Here is a 14,688-nt window from a genome sequence, read left to right on the forward strand (position 1 = left end):
CTATAAACACGTGTATGAACACGTACAGCACCTAAACCCGGAACTAGCGATATGTCAAGAATCCTTTTGACAGATCGCCGCATCCAGAAGAAAAGGGCCTCCGCGGGCAGAGAGTTGGACTCTGTGCCCAACTTCTGTCCAGCACATGCCCGTGAAATTCGTACGACTGATAAAAGCAGGCGTAAGGCGTAAGATGTTTAAAGGACAGAAAAGTACATTTTTTTCAATAATTTAAACATTTAAAAACCTTTGAAATAAGCTAAGTTTATTTTTAGTCCCTTTAATATATATAAATCCATTTTTCAAAAAATTTAATTTTTGTTTTAGATACGAACATACGAACAATGACGGACAGGTAAAGACCATTTGGTCCATCAAGCCCGTCCCACACAATTGCGATACCTTATGTATCACAACATATACACGCCATCCCACCAAAACCATGTGATCTCCTGGGAGAGGCAAAAAACCAGAGGAAAAAAACATGCCAACTTGGGAAAAAAAATCTGTGAAATTCCTGTCCGATCCATCTAGGTGATCAAAAATAATCCAGGAGATTACTCTGGCCATTAAATTCCCTGCAGTACCTATCTTCTGTAAGAGTTAATCTCCGCCACAGCCAGAAACAAATCCAGCTTGATTTGATGATAATTAATTAAATTTCATTTTGATTAATTTTAAATATGTGATTTAAAAATATATATATTTTAAGTGTTTGTGTATTTTTGGAGGTATTCCCATTCATACATATGGTGAAACTCACCACAAGTATGAATGGGAATACCCTTACTTTGATTGGTTGTGCTGACCCATGTGATCCCAGGGACACGTGTGAAGCGCTTATCTCCCTGGAATACGTGGGCCTCTACGCAGGCCTTCACGTAAAGGCCCAGGATCACAAGTTTCCAAACATCCCGGACCACCAGGTAAGATTGCAGCTATTTTTCAGGTCGGAGGCATCCGCCCGCGGGAAGCCTCTGACTGCAATTTCTGCACCATTAAATCAGGCCCTCTTGTGGAGGTAAAGGATTCCATGTCACTATTTGAAAAAGAGAAAGGGAGTTCGTCCAGTGTTCTGACTGACATTTATCCCTTAACCAACACCACCAAAAACAGATTATCTGGTCAATTATCTAATCACTGTTTGTGGGATCTTACTGTGTGCAAACATGCAGCTGTGTTTGCCTATAAAACAACAGTGACTACATTTCAAAAGTAATTCATTGGCTGCAAAGAACTTCAGGATGCCCTGAGGATGTGAAAGGGGTTGTATAAAGGCAGGACTTTTTTCTTTCTTTTGGTGAGACTTTTTAAGTCCTCTAGCTGCTGATTCATCAACCATCACTTTGGAACGTTACTCATACAAGGAATCAACAGATTTCCGAGGGGGAAGGGAGAAAATGAGAAATTAAAATGGAGGAAAAGATTTGATTTGTAAAAGATCACTTGAGGACTTTATAATATTTGCTCTACACCAATTGCACTTACATTGCAGCTGGTGTGAAGCTGAACTGATGCGAGATACCTCCTCAAGTGGCCTTGCAGCACTTATCAAATCTGAAGTATCCTCAGTTCAGCAATTTCACTCTTGCTTTCTATCTGTGTGATTTGATGATCACAGTACATCCATACAAAGAAACCTGCTGTCTAACTGGATCACAAGTTATTCACTCGTTTTGCTAAAATTCAGTGAAATTTTTATAAATGTTGTAAGATTCTTTGCTGCTTCCTTACCATTGATATCCTTTTCTTGTTATATTTTTTTCGGTGTGGGTTCATCTGTAATAATCTGTTTTTTCAATGAGATTTGTAAAGCTTTAGGTTCCACCACTGCTGCCATACCTTATTCTTCAAACTGCAGAGCAGGCTAGTCTGCCTTGCAGAATTCTGCATGACTGTTGTCAATTCAGTTCCACGAACAGACAACAGGAAGGTGCATTAATGCAGAGGTGTGGGGTTTTGTACATTACCTCCTCCTCCTTCCCTCCATTAAAAGGTGAAGCACCATGCTGCCACCGTGCACCATCTAGTGACCTGACTGTAACAAGAGCAACATACCCAGTGATGAAACTAGACTTTGAACATCAGTCATGCCTGGTAGGCAAAGTCAATGATGTGAATTTGCCAGGTATTTCAGCTGAGTACAGAAACCACTTGTTAATCAGAGGAACAGCTTGCAGCCTCATCACTGCACAAATGGAATTTATATTCATACACAGCCACGTAGTAAGCATACAGTGGAATGTATATCCATGCACACTACAATATAATTGCGAGTGTTTACACGATCATCTAATGCTCAGGTTGGGAGCCTAGTTATTTACCATTAGAGGTCCTGTAACAGGGCCTAATTCAGCACTATTATCAGATGAAAATGAATGTTATAGTCGACAACTACATTTAATACAGTTCCAATATTCTCCAAATACATTTGTCTTTTAGAGTTAAAAGTAATTTCTCTTCTCCCCATAAGGCGAGGCCCTCCACTTGGCCCGGGATTTTGGCTATACGTGTGAGACAGAGTTTCCTGCCAAAGCAGTGGGGGAGCAACTAGCCCGACAGTATCTTGAGCCTAAAGAACAGACGCCAAGGAAAAAGATGATTCTAGCAACAAAGTATGTAATCTGCTTTACTCTTTTATTCTGATGCTGTTTCTTTGGTTTTCCGCCCACATTCCTTTCTTTCTCATTTAAACTGGTGACTCTTGGTTCCATTAGTATCTGCAGCTCTCCATTTTCTTCATGTGTGAGCCTAAATGGTGTGTGTTTCAGGCTATTTAACACTGGGGGCATCACAGTCGAGCCTGATGCTGTCTTAATCTGACACCTAGGGGGTTAAATTCAGAATGCCCACTTATTCCGCATAATGGTGAGGCCCGTGGAGCCCCAATATTGGGCCTCAGATCACATCAAAATGAAGACTGCACTGCGGGAAGAGGCGGCATCAGGTAAGTGGATTGGGAGCCTCGGAATTGATATCAGAGATGAATATTGGGGAGTCTGGTTGTCAGGGCAAAGGTAGGGGAGGGAGATTGAGGGGCGCAAAGGACCGGAAGTGGGGGTGATTGTGGTAAGTACTTACCTTTTTTTTTAAAGAGTTAATTTTCCCTGAGGCAGCTGTCAGGTCAAACCAAAGTTGCAGCAGGGAGCTAAAGCAGATTTTAGGCTCCTTATTTGCATATGAAATCGGCCGAACATCAGCTGCAAGCCTGGGTAAAGGATGCCTCTTGTTTGTCCTTACCCAATATGGTGGGCGGTACACTTCTGGTTGGAAGCATATGCACACTACCTGCCCACCATTTTAGGGGAGGTCATGTAGCATCTGAAAAATGGTTCAATGTAACCCTCCTTATACTCTCCAGGAGGGCATTGAATTGCAATTATAGTTGCCCAGCCTCTGTTCTGGCTGAATTCAACAAACTCAACACAGGCCAGATATTGAACCTGGGGCTTTATGGCTCAGTACCACACAAAAAGGTGCATTTGTCCATCAGTTTAACCCCCTAGTAGTTATTTCTGAAGGACATATATTGATATATTAGCTCCCCAAGTTTCATTTTATTATATTAATTTAAGAAACTAATAATAGTTTTTGTTGCAGTGTATATGACTTTATCAAAACAGCTTACATTTTAAACTCCTGATAGAGTAAGTCATGCAGTATGATGTCCCCAGAATTCCTCCACTTTACGATCCCAAACATCTGAATCAGGATCTGACAAGCCTACAGGAAAATGATGTCAATTGACAATATAAACAGGATAATAAATTCTTCTTATCTAAGCAACACGCTGTAAATTTGTTTACAGATTTGGTAGGTCCAGAAATATAATGGTGGGTCTAGAAATTGATGTTGAGCCAGTACTGTGTGGGCCTCATGACACCATTCTGCATCATGGTGCACGTGTGCTGCCCCGCTGCATAGCTCAATGCAATGAGCGGGCCACAGGGGAAGTTGGCTGTTCAGACAACAGAACACAAGATCCTGAGAAATAGTGAAGGTAATTTTAGCCTACGCCGCCCAGCGGGAACAGGCCAGCTTTGATTCGGATGCTTGTTATACACCCTGCTCGATTTTATTCTCCGCATAAAATTGAAGGGGTGCAAAACAGGCGCCCGGCCCGAAACTGACCCGTTCTTGCCGGGTGGGTTACGTGAAAATTCCATGAGGTTCAGATAATTTAGTGATCATTTTAACTTGCCTCGCTCAGCGGGTAACTGGCCCCAGCAGGTTCACCAACCATTTCACAGTTGCGCAAAGTGTAAAATGGGTCTCTAACCCACACCGGTCGGGTGGGTGAAGTTAAAATTATCCCTATTATTTTCAGGAGTACTGTGGTTGACAGACCATATGGTGACAGTCAAAGGCATTTAAACTTAGTTAAAGGGTTACCTGTAATTTTATGTTGTGTGGTCCACAGAGACTTATAAAAGGGAAAAAACATAAAATAAGATAAAGAGAACTATCTTGTGATGGTGCAGCTCCTTCAATTCCTTTAATAAATTCACTGAATGTTTCTCACATACTTTGTTGAAGGATTAAACAAACCTGTTTTACCCCCTGAAGGAATTACCACACGCAGCTATCATCAACCACCTCCGAATATAACTAACCTCGTGCTTTGAAATCAGACTGATCCATTTTAACTGATTTTGTTTTTCCCCCATGGTTACGATGCTAACATTAATGGAGCAAAATAACAAGTAATAAAATTGTGGGAATGCACAGTCCTGAAATATGATTACTTCAATTCTGTGTAAAATGATAGAGCTGAGTGTCAGGACTCAACTTCAAGAATATTTGAACAACAATAACTTAATAAATAGCAGACAGCATGGCTTTAGAAGCTGAGGATACTACCTGACCAACCTCTTCAACTCTTTTGAGGAAAAGATATGCCAAGTGGAAAACCCTACCATATGGTGTACCTTGATTTCCAAAAGGCATTTGGAAAAATTCCATAAGGAAGGATATTGTTTCAGGTTCTGGGCATCCAGGGTAAATTTTGGGAAAGAATAAGAAATTGATTGATGGGCCGAAAATAATAGGTACTTGTTAGACAGGTTACGTTGGAGTAAGGGGAAGTATTGGCTGGAGAGCGTCAAGGCTCAGTCTTGGGGCCACTACTATGAGGCCACACCTGGAATACTGCGTGCAGTTTTGATTTCCATATTTACGAAAGGATATATTTGCTTTGGAGGCAGTTCAGAGAAGGTTCACTAGGTTGATTCCGGGGATGAGGGGGTTGACTTATGAGGAAAAGTAGAGGAGGTTGGGTCTCTACTCATTGGAATTCAGAAGAATGAGAGGTGATCTTATCGAAACGTATAAGAGGGCTTGACAAGGTGGATGCAGAGAGAATGTTTCCACTGATGGGGGAGACTAGAACTAGAGGGCATTATTTTATAATAAGGGGCCGCCTATTTAAAACTGAGCTGAGGAGAAATTTCTTCTCTCAGAGGGTTGTAAATCTGTGGAATTCGCTGCCTCAGAGAGCTGTGGAAGCTGGGACATTGAATTAATTAAAGACTGAAATAGACAGTTCCTTAACTGATAAGGGGATAAGGGGTTATGGGGAGCGGGCGGGGAAGTGGAGCTGAGTCCATGATCAGATCAGCCATGATCTTATTGAATGGTGGAGCAGGCTCGAGGGGCCGTATGGCCTACTCCTGTTCCTATTTCTTATGTTCTTATGTTACTAATTTACATCAGTGATTTGGATTCAGGAACTCAATGCAAAATAGTATAATTTGCAGCTGATACCAAAGCAGGAGGGAAAGCAGAATCGAGGGAGAAACTCCAGAATTCACAAGAGTGTGTAGTGCAGCTGCCTGTAGGGGATGATCGGGCGGTCCTTACCTGGCCAAGGGATGGCCAGTAGGTGGTAGTGAGTGAATCTCAGGAGGGTCTCACAAGAGGGAGATCGGGAGAGGGGTTACAGGAAAGGAGAGGCTGCAACTTTCCTTGTGGTGCTCAGAGGAGCACATCCCTGCTTCTCATGGTCCTACGAAGAAAATGTTTTCCCTTATGTGGAGATCAGAAACACAAATGACTCAATGGGATCTGTAGACTTTCTGTTAAAAGGAAATGGCACAGCATGAAAACATGGAATTGTAAATACATATTGTTCTTATAACAGTGAACAGCACTATAGGGGTCATTTTCAACTTCGTCATCTGGGTGGTAGCCAGGCGAAACAGATCGGCACCCCACTGTAGAACCCGCCCGTTTTTCATCCTATTGCAACCGCTCCACCAGATTACCACAAAAGTAGGGAAGTTGAAAATGTTACGTTCAAAATAAAATAATGTAACTGAGTACTGTAGACATGAGTAAGTGTGACCTTAGCTCCTTTATTCAAACTCCAGAGTGCTGGTACAGCATGGGGGGGGCCTGCTTATATACAGTGCTCCCAAGGGATACTGGGATCCCTTGGGACTCCAACAGATATGCCCTCTGGTGGCGGTATGATATAGGTTTGCATACATAACATCACTCCCTCCCAAAGTCAATAGTACACTTATTTACAGGGTGAGACGATCTGGGGCTTTTCGCTCCCTAGTCGATCGTCTCGGTACAAATGCAGGTGTGGGTGAGTTGGTTGGTTCTTCGTTGGGCTGCTGTGCGGCTGGCCTTGCTGGGCTGCTGGGGATGGTGAGTTCAGCTTCATGGTCGGTTGCCACTTGTGTGTGTGTGTCGGAGGGTCGAAGTTGGTGGTGTCCTCTTCAGGTTGCTCGTGGCAGTCTGCGAATCGCAGTTTGGTTTGGTCCAAATGCTTTCTGCAAGTTAGTCCATTAGCAAGTTTGACCTGAAACACCCTACTCCCTTCTTTGGCTATGACAGTGCCAGCAAGCCATTTGGGACCGTGTCCATAGATGAGTACAAATACATAGTCATTGACTTCAATATCGCGTGACAAATTTGCGCAATCATGGCACATGTTTTGTTGATGCCGCCTGCCCTCGACATGATCATGGAGATCAGGGTGGACAAGAGAGAGCCTTGTTTTGAATGCTCTTTTCATGAACAGCTTAGCTGGGGGAACCCCGGTGGGCGAGTGGAGTCTGGTGCGGTAGCTAAGCAGGACTCGGGACAGGCAGGTCTGCAGGGAGACTTCCGACACACATTTCAAGCTTTGCTTGATAGTTTGGCCTGCCCGTTCTGCCTGGCCATTGGATGCGGGCTTGAACAGGGCAGATGTGACGTGCTTGATCCCATTGCGGGTCATGAATTCCTTGAATTCAACACTGGTGAAGCATGGACCATTGTTGCTGACAAGGACATCAGGCAGGCCATGGGTGGCGAACATGGCTCGTGGCTTTCGATGGTGGCATTAGACGTGCTTACAGACAATATTATATTCAATCCATTTTGAATAAGCATCCACAACAACCAAAAACATGTTGCCTAGAAACGGGCCCGCAAAATCAATGTGGATCCTAGACCATGGTTTGGAGGGCCATGACCACAAACTTAGCGGTGTCTCCCTGGGTGCATTGCTCAGTTGAGAGCAAGTGTTACATTGGCGCACGCAAGATTCCAAATCTGAGTCGATGCCGGGCCACCACACATGGGATCTGGCTATAGCTTTCATCATTACTATGCTGGGTGGGTACTGTGTAGGTCGCGTATGAACGTTTTCCTGCCTTTCTTAGGCAAAAACCACGTGACTACCCCACAAAAGACAGTCCGCCTATATGGACATTTCGTCTTTGCGCTGCTGGAACAGCTTGATCTCTTCATGCATCTCCGCTGGGACGCTGGACCAGCTCCCATGGAGGACACAGTTTTTTACAAGGGACAGTAAAGGATCCTGGCTGGTCCAGGTCCTGATCTGGTGGGCCGTAACGGGTGTCTTTCCATTTTCAAATGCATCTATCACCAAGAGCAAGGCTGTGCCATTTCCACCCCGGTGGTGGGTAATGGTAGCCGACTGAGAGCATCAGCGCAGTTCTTTGTGCCTGGTCTGTGGCGGATTACATAGTTATATACAGACAGTGTAAGCGCCCATCTCTGGATGCGGGCAGAGGCATTGGTATTAATCCCTTTGGTTGCTGAGAGTAGCAATATGAGCAGCTTATGGTCAGTTTCTAACTCAAACTTGAGACCAAACAGATACTGGTGCATTTTTTTCACTCCTTAAATGCATGCCAGAGCTTCTTTTTCAATCACGCTGTAGGCCCTTTTGGCCTTGGACAAACTCCTGGATGCATAAGCGACCGATTCCCGATTCGTTTGCTTGTTGTGACACACACCTGACCCCGTACGAAGACGCATCGCAAGCTAGCACTAAATGTTTAAATGGGTCATACAGAACAAGCAGTTTGTTGGAACATAACAGATTTTTGGCTTTCTCAAGAGCAGCCTCTTGTGATTTCCCCATTACCCAGTCGTCTCCCTTGCATAGCAGCACATGTAGGGGTTCTAGCAAGGTGCTTAACCTGAGTAGGAAATTACCAAAATAGTTGAGGAGTCCCAGGAACGACCGCAGCTCCATCAAGTTCTGTGGTCTCAGCACGTTCTTGATGGCCTCCGTCTTGGTGTCGCTGGGTCTGATGCCATCTGCCGCAATTCTTCTTCCTAAGAACTCAACCTCTGGTGCCAGGAAAATACACTTTGAGCGTTTCAACCTGAGTCCCACACGATCTAGCCGACTTAGAATCTCTTCCAGGTTCTTCAAGTGTTCGATGGTGTCCCGACCTGTGACCAGTATGGAGTCCTGGAAAACCACGGTGCACGGAACCAACTTTAGCAGGTTCTCCATGTTCCTTTGAAAAATTGCTGTGGCCGATCGAATCCAAAACGGGCATCTATTGTAGATGAACAGACCTTTGTGCGTGTTGATGCAGGTGAGGCCTTTCGAAGATTCCGCCAGCTCCTGCGTCATGTAGGCCGAGGTCAGGTCCAATTTGGTGAACGTCTTTCCTCCAGTCAGGGTCGCGAATAGGTCGTCTGCCTTGGGTAGCGGGTAATGGTTCTGTAGTGAAAAATGGTAAATCGTTACTTTATAGTCCCCACAAATTCTGACCGTGCTATCGCCTTTGAGAACCGGAACAATCAGACTGGCCCACTCGTTGAACTCCACCGGCGCGATGATGCCTTCTCGCTGCAGCCTGTCCAGCTCAATTTCTACTTTCTCTCGCATCATATATGCCACTGCCCGTGCCTTGTGGGTGGATGGGCCGTGTACCGGGAACCAAGTGGATCTGCACCTTCGCCCCCGAGAAACTTCCGATGCCTGGCTCAAACAACGATGGGAACTTGCTCAGAACCCGGGCACATGAGGCGTCATCGACGGACGAAAGCGCTCGGATGTCGTCACAGTTCCAGCAGATTTTTCCCAGCCAGCATCTGCCGAGCAGTGTGGGGCCATCTCCTGGTACAATCCATAGTGGGAGTTCGTGCACTGCTCCATCATAGGAGACTTTTACTGCTGCGCTGCCAATAACAGGGATCAGCTCTTTGGTATAAGTTCTTAGCTTGATATGAATGGGGCTAAGCTTGGGCCTGTGTGCCTTGTTGCACCACAGCCTGTCGAAGCCCTTTTTGCTCATGATAGACTGACTGTTATCCAATTCCATCGATACTGGAAATCCGTCCAGTTCGACTTTTAGCATGATTGGTGGACATTTCGTGGTGAAGGTGTGTATCTCGTACACTTCTGCCTCCTCGGTTCGAGTCTCTAGTTCAGCCTGATCAGCCATGGATCAATCCTCCTCTGCAACGTGGTGGTTTGCAGGGTTTGCAGCTCATCTGCACATTCACTAGTAGTGTCCCATTGTTCCTCAGCCTTTGCACACATAGTGTTTGAAGTGGCATTGATGGGCTCGATGATCACCTTCGCAGCGCCAACAAGGTGTTAACTGCCTCGCATTAACGTTTGATGGCGGACTCTGGGTCATCTGAGGTCGTGCAGCTGCAGGCATGTACGTTCTGCCATATGCATTCCTGACTGAAAACAACATTACTTTGTGTACAATACTTGCCGAAACCTTTTTATGCTGCAAAATTTGTTTGGTGTTATCGCTGGTGGATATAAATGCCTGGGCTATCATTATGGCTTTGCTCAGGTTCGGTGTTTCAACAGTCAATAGTTTGCGAAGGATAACCTCATGGGCAATGCCAAGCACAAAGAAGTCTCTCAGCATTTACTCAAAGATTCCATCAAATTTGCAATGTCCTGCTAGGCGCCTTAGTTCGGCGACGTAGCTCGCCACTTCCTGCCTTCAGACCGTTGACATGTGTAAAATCAATACCTTGCCATCAGAACGCTTTCCTTTGGATTTAGGTGCTCCCGGACCAGAATACATAGATCTTCATACGATTTGGTTGTTGGTTTCATCGGAACTAGAAGATTCTTCATGAGGCCATAGGTTGTTGCCCCACAGACGGTGAGAAGGATCGGCCTTCGTTTGGCAGCATTCTCATTCCCTTCCAGCTCATTGGTCACGAAGTATTGGTCGAGTTGCTCCACAAAGGCCTCCCAATCGTCCCCTTCTGAGAATTTCTCCAGGATACCAACAGTTCTCTGCATTTTCGCATGATGGTTCGTTATCTCGTCACCAGATGTTACGTTCATACTAAAGTAACGTAACAAAGTACTGTAGACATGAGTAAGTGTGACCTTAGCTCTTTTATTCAAACTCCAGAGTGCTGGTACAGTATCGGAGGCCTGCTTATATACAATGCTCCCAAGGGGTGCTGGGATCTCTTGGGACTCCAACAGGTATGCCCTCTGGTGGCGGCATGATACAGGTTACATAAGGTTGCATACATAACAGAAAACTCCCCCCGTGGTTGATGGTGAGTACAATATTGAATCTGATGAAAATAAAAATCATTGTTAGAGTAAATATATGCGATTATCATTGTAGAAAACAACAACATTGTCAATATCCACAATTTTCAGTGTCCCGCAGGCCCTGTGCATCCTTTCACCCTATGATCTCTATGATGATGTTCTCATGGAGGTTTTACTCATTGTGTGCAAGAATCATAGAATGGTTACAGTACAGAAGGAGGCTTTTCAGCCCATCGTGCCTATGCTGGCTCTCTGCAAGAGCACTTCAGTGGGTCCCACTCCCCTGCCCTTTCCTCGTAGCTCTGCAATTTTTTTCCTTCAGATGTTTATCCCTTTTGAAAGCCACAATTGGATCTACCTCCTCCACCCTTTCAGGTCATGAATTCCAGATCCTAAACTCTTGCTGTGTAAAAAAGCTTTTCTTCATGTTGCCTTTGGTTCTTCTGCTAATCACCTTAAATCTGTGCCCTCTGATTCTTGACCCTTCTGCCAATGGGAACAGTTTCTCTCTCTATCTACTCTACATAGCCCTTTCATGATTTTGCACTCTGACACTTGTTGAAATTTATCTTCTAATGTAAAGTATATCGAGTTAGGTCACAGATTAGCTATGATCTCATTGAATGGTGGAACAAGCTCGAGGGGCCTACTCCTGTTTCTATGTTCCCATGAATAACATTTTTGCATGAGATGTATCTTTGCAGAGAGAAGCAAAGACTGCCTGACACTGCATATACCGCCTGATCCAGTAGAATGCCTTGTTACCTGATGATATAAAAAGCAGAAAAGCAAATTAAATGTGTGTGTGTGTAGTCAGTCATATCTACACATAAGGACTGTTAGAGCAATCTTTCTCAGCTCCTAATAAGGAGATCTGCCTCTTCAAACCTGCTGTACTAATTCAAAAATGTCCTCATTACCTCTCTTTTCTGTTTCACTTCAGCGAGGGTGTCGAAATTTGGGTTAACAATTCTCTTGTGGGAAATTTTTCTGGCAAACATGGCTGACACTTGTAACCTCCTTGGATAGGCATTTCTAGCATTGTAAGATAATTGGCACTCATACCCATATATAGCAATGTAAAGTAATTGACAGCCAAGTTTATTCATAGGCGTGCTGCAAAATTGACAGTGACCTATATTCTTAACTTTGGCACTTTTTTTCAAATCGACGCCTTCATCCGCATACCCCTCAAAGCTAAAAGTAAACTTGTGTGTAATGACAAGCTTACATAGAAACATAGAAACATAGAAAATAGGTGCAGGAGTAGGCCATTCGGCCCTTTGAGCCTGCACCGCCATTCAATGAGTTCATGGCTGAACATGCAACTTCAGTACCCCATTCCTGCTTTCTCGCCATACCCCTTGATCCCCCTAGTAGTAAGGACTACATCTAACTCCTTTTTGAATATATTTAGTGAATTGGCCTCAACACCTTTCTGTGGTAGAGAATTCCACAAGTTCACCACTCTCTGGGTGAAGAAGTTTCTCCTCATCTCTGTCCTAAATGGCTTATCCCTTATCCTTAGACTGTGACCCCTGGTTCTGGACTTCCCCAACATTGGGAACATTCTTCCTGCATCTAACCTGTCTAAACCCATCAGAATTTTAAACATTTCTATGAGATCCCTCTCATTCTTCTGAACTCCAGTGAATACAAGCCCAGTTGATCCAGTCTTTCTTGATATGTCAGTCCCGCTATCCCGGGAATCAGTCTGGTGAACCTTCGCTGCACTCCTTCAATAGCAAGAATGTCCTTCCTCAAGTTAGGAGACCAAAACTGTACACAATACTCCAGGTGTGGCCTCACCAAGGCCCTGTACAACTGTAGTAACACCTCCCTGCCCCTGTACTCAAATCCCCTCGCTATGAAGGCCAACATGCCATTTGCTTTCTTAACCGCCTGCTGTACCTGCATGCCAACCTTCAATGACTGATGTACCATGACACCCAGGTCTCGTTGCACTTCCCCTATTCCTAATCTGTCACCATTCAGATAATAGTCTGTCTCTCTGTTTTTACAACCAAAGTGGATAACCTCACATTTATCCACATTATACTTCATCTGCCATGCATTTGCCCACTCACCTAACCTATCCAAGTCACACTGCAGCCTCATAGAATCCTCCTCGCAGCTCACATTGCCACCTAACTTAGTGTCATCCGCTTGCGACTAAAGATCACAGGATAGGTCACCGACCCCACTGTCTTCACTTTTTGAACAGCCAGCTGAACAGACAGACACGACCTCAGTTTAACATCTTATCTGATGGATTTATGATTTCTGACTTTCTCTCAGTATTGCACTTTACACGTTATGAGCTCAGGTCCGATTGTGGGGTTAAAATCCAAAAGCTTTTAATACAAGTCCAAAAATGAATTGAATGTAGTTGACACATTAAAAACCAGAAAAATTGAACTCACATTTAGCACAAAATCAACATATAAAAAACATATTAAATGCTGAATTTTTTAAAAGAAAAATTGCAAAATTTGGGATTTTGGAATAAAAGCTGAGAATTCTAGGGATAAGTAGCAGGTGCATGTGTATCTCAAAGTGGAAACCATAGCGTAATATCTTGAGTAGAGAGTCTTTATGAGTCTAAGCCTATTTATTCTCTTCATGGATGTTGACAGATCAGCTGTGCACCTCTAGCATTTTTGAACTTTATGTTCAATATAACAAAGCAGTGCCTGTCATATTTGACCATGTATTATAATCTTCAAGAGACCCAAAGAGCATTTGGGACCCCCTCCCCACCTCACACTACTCTCCCACAACATCCCCCTCCACCCCGCTCCCCCCCCACCCACAATCCATTTCAACCTATGCCAACGGAGAAGGCGGGGATGTTGCTCTCCGACACTGGGTCTCACAGATGTTGACAAGCGATTTCTCGTTCCACTTGGATTGAGGGTGGGAGCCCGAGCTCCTTGGATTCTAACAGGCAGGCTACCCATTGGTTATGGCTTGCCAACTCTGGAGAGGGCCCTCTTTTTTGCAGAGGCCCTTGTAGGCCTGCATGTTAGTGAGCCCCTGGGTGTTTGCGGTGCATGAAGAATTTTTCAACCTTTTGCCTGCTTCACTCTCCTTGCCACACTACACTTTTGTCTTAGCTTCTTCATTGTTTGACATGCTGGTTTTGTTAGCTTCAGGTCACTTTATACATCTTTCTTTTCCTGCACCTGCTCTAACATCAACGCTAACCAAGCATTAATAACAAATCTTGTCCATTAAAAGCCAAAGTTTTAGGAATTTAGAGAGAAACCTTTCAATTCATCCTTAAGAAACCCTTATCCAGCAGAAAGATTCTTAATGCAAGATCAGCATGTTATACCTGTTACGCCCCAAAATTATTTTGGGTGTGTGGGCAAAATTAAGTGTCAGTTTAACTAATACTAGAACACAGAAGGACTGCGGTTTAATACAAATAGCAGTTCTGCTATCTCTAATCCGCTGAGAAAATTAACAGTGGCTATTGTTGGTAGCATCAAAGGGATATGCAAAGCTTTTGAGTGTCAGAGAAATTTATAAAAATAAAATTCTACCTGACACTCTCACACTGTCTGAACCTCGTAGAATTCTGCAGTTGCAGTCTAAGCCAAGGTACATCTTGTGTACACCTTTCACAATAACCAATTCAGGAGTTGTATGTCGATTGATCCCCAGCAGCTTTTGAGAATCAGATCCCATAATCCTGTGAAGTGCTGACTTTCTCAGAGTCGAGCTCCTATTGCCTTGATCTGTTACTCTGACAGGTACTCCCCTGATGCAGGTGGAACCACTGAAATTGCCCAGTTTATTCAAGTACAAGAGTGCCATCTTTACATAACTGTGAAGTATTTTCACATTTCTAATATGTCACTCATTCAGATTTTGTTTTTCCA

General features: G+C 44.2%; 1 protein-coding gene across 1 annotated transcript in view; it reads left to right on the forward strand.

Moving 5' to 3' along the window:
• The window catches only part of tfap2d (transcription factor AP-2 delta (activating enhancer binding protein 2 delta)), a 113,692-nt gene that overhangs the window by 50,516 nt on the left and 48,488 nt on the right, over positions 1 to 14,688 (forward strand). Inside the window, exon 6 of the mRNA XM_070885434.1 lies at positions 2,474 to 2,615. Within this exon, the coding sequence (XP_070741535.1) occupies positions 2,474 to 2,615 (142 nt within the window). The remainder of the gene's footprint in view (positions 1 to 2,473; positions 2,616 to 14,688) is intronic.

The sequence above is a fragment of the Pristiophorus japonicus genome, chromosome 7 (assembly GCF_044704955.1).
Source record: "Pristiophorus japonicus isolate sPriJap1 chromosome 7, sPriJap1.hap1, whole genome shotgun sequence".
In the NCBI taxonomy this organism is placed as follows: Eukaryota; Metazoa; Chordata; class Chondrichthyes; family Pristiophoridae; genus Pristiophorus; species Pristiophorus japonicus.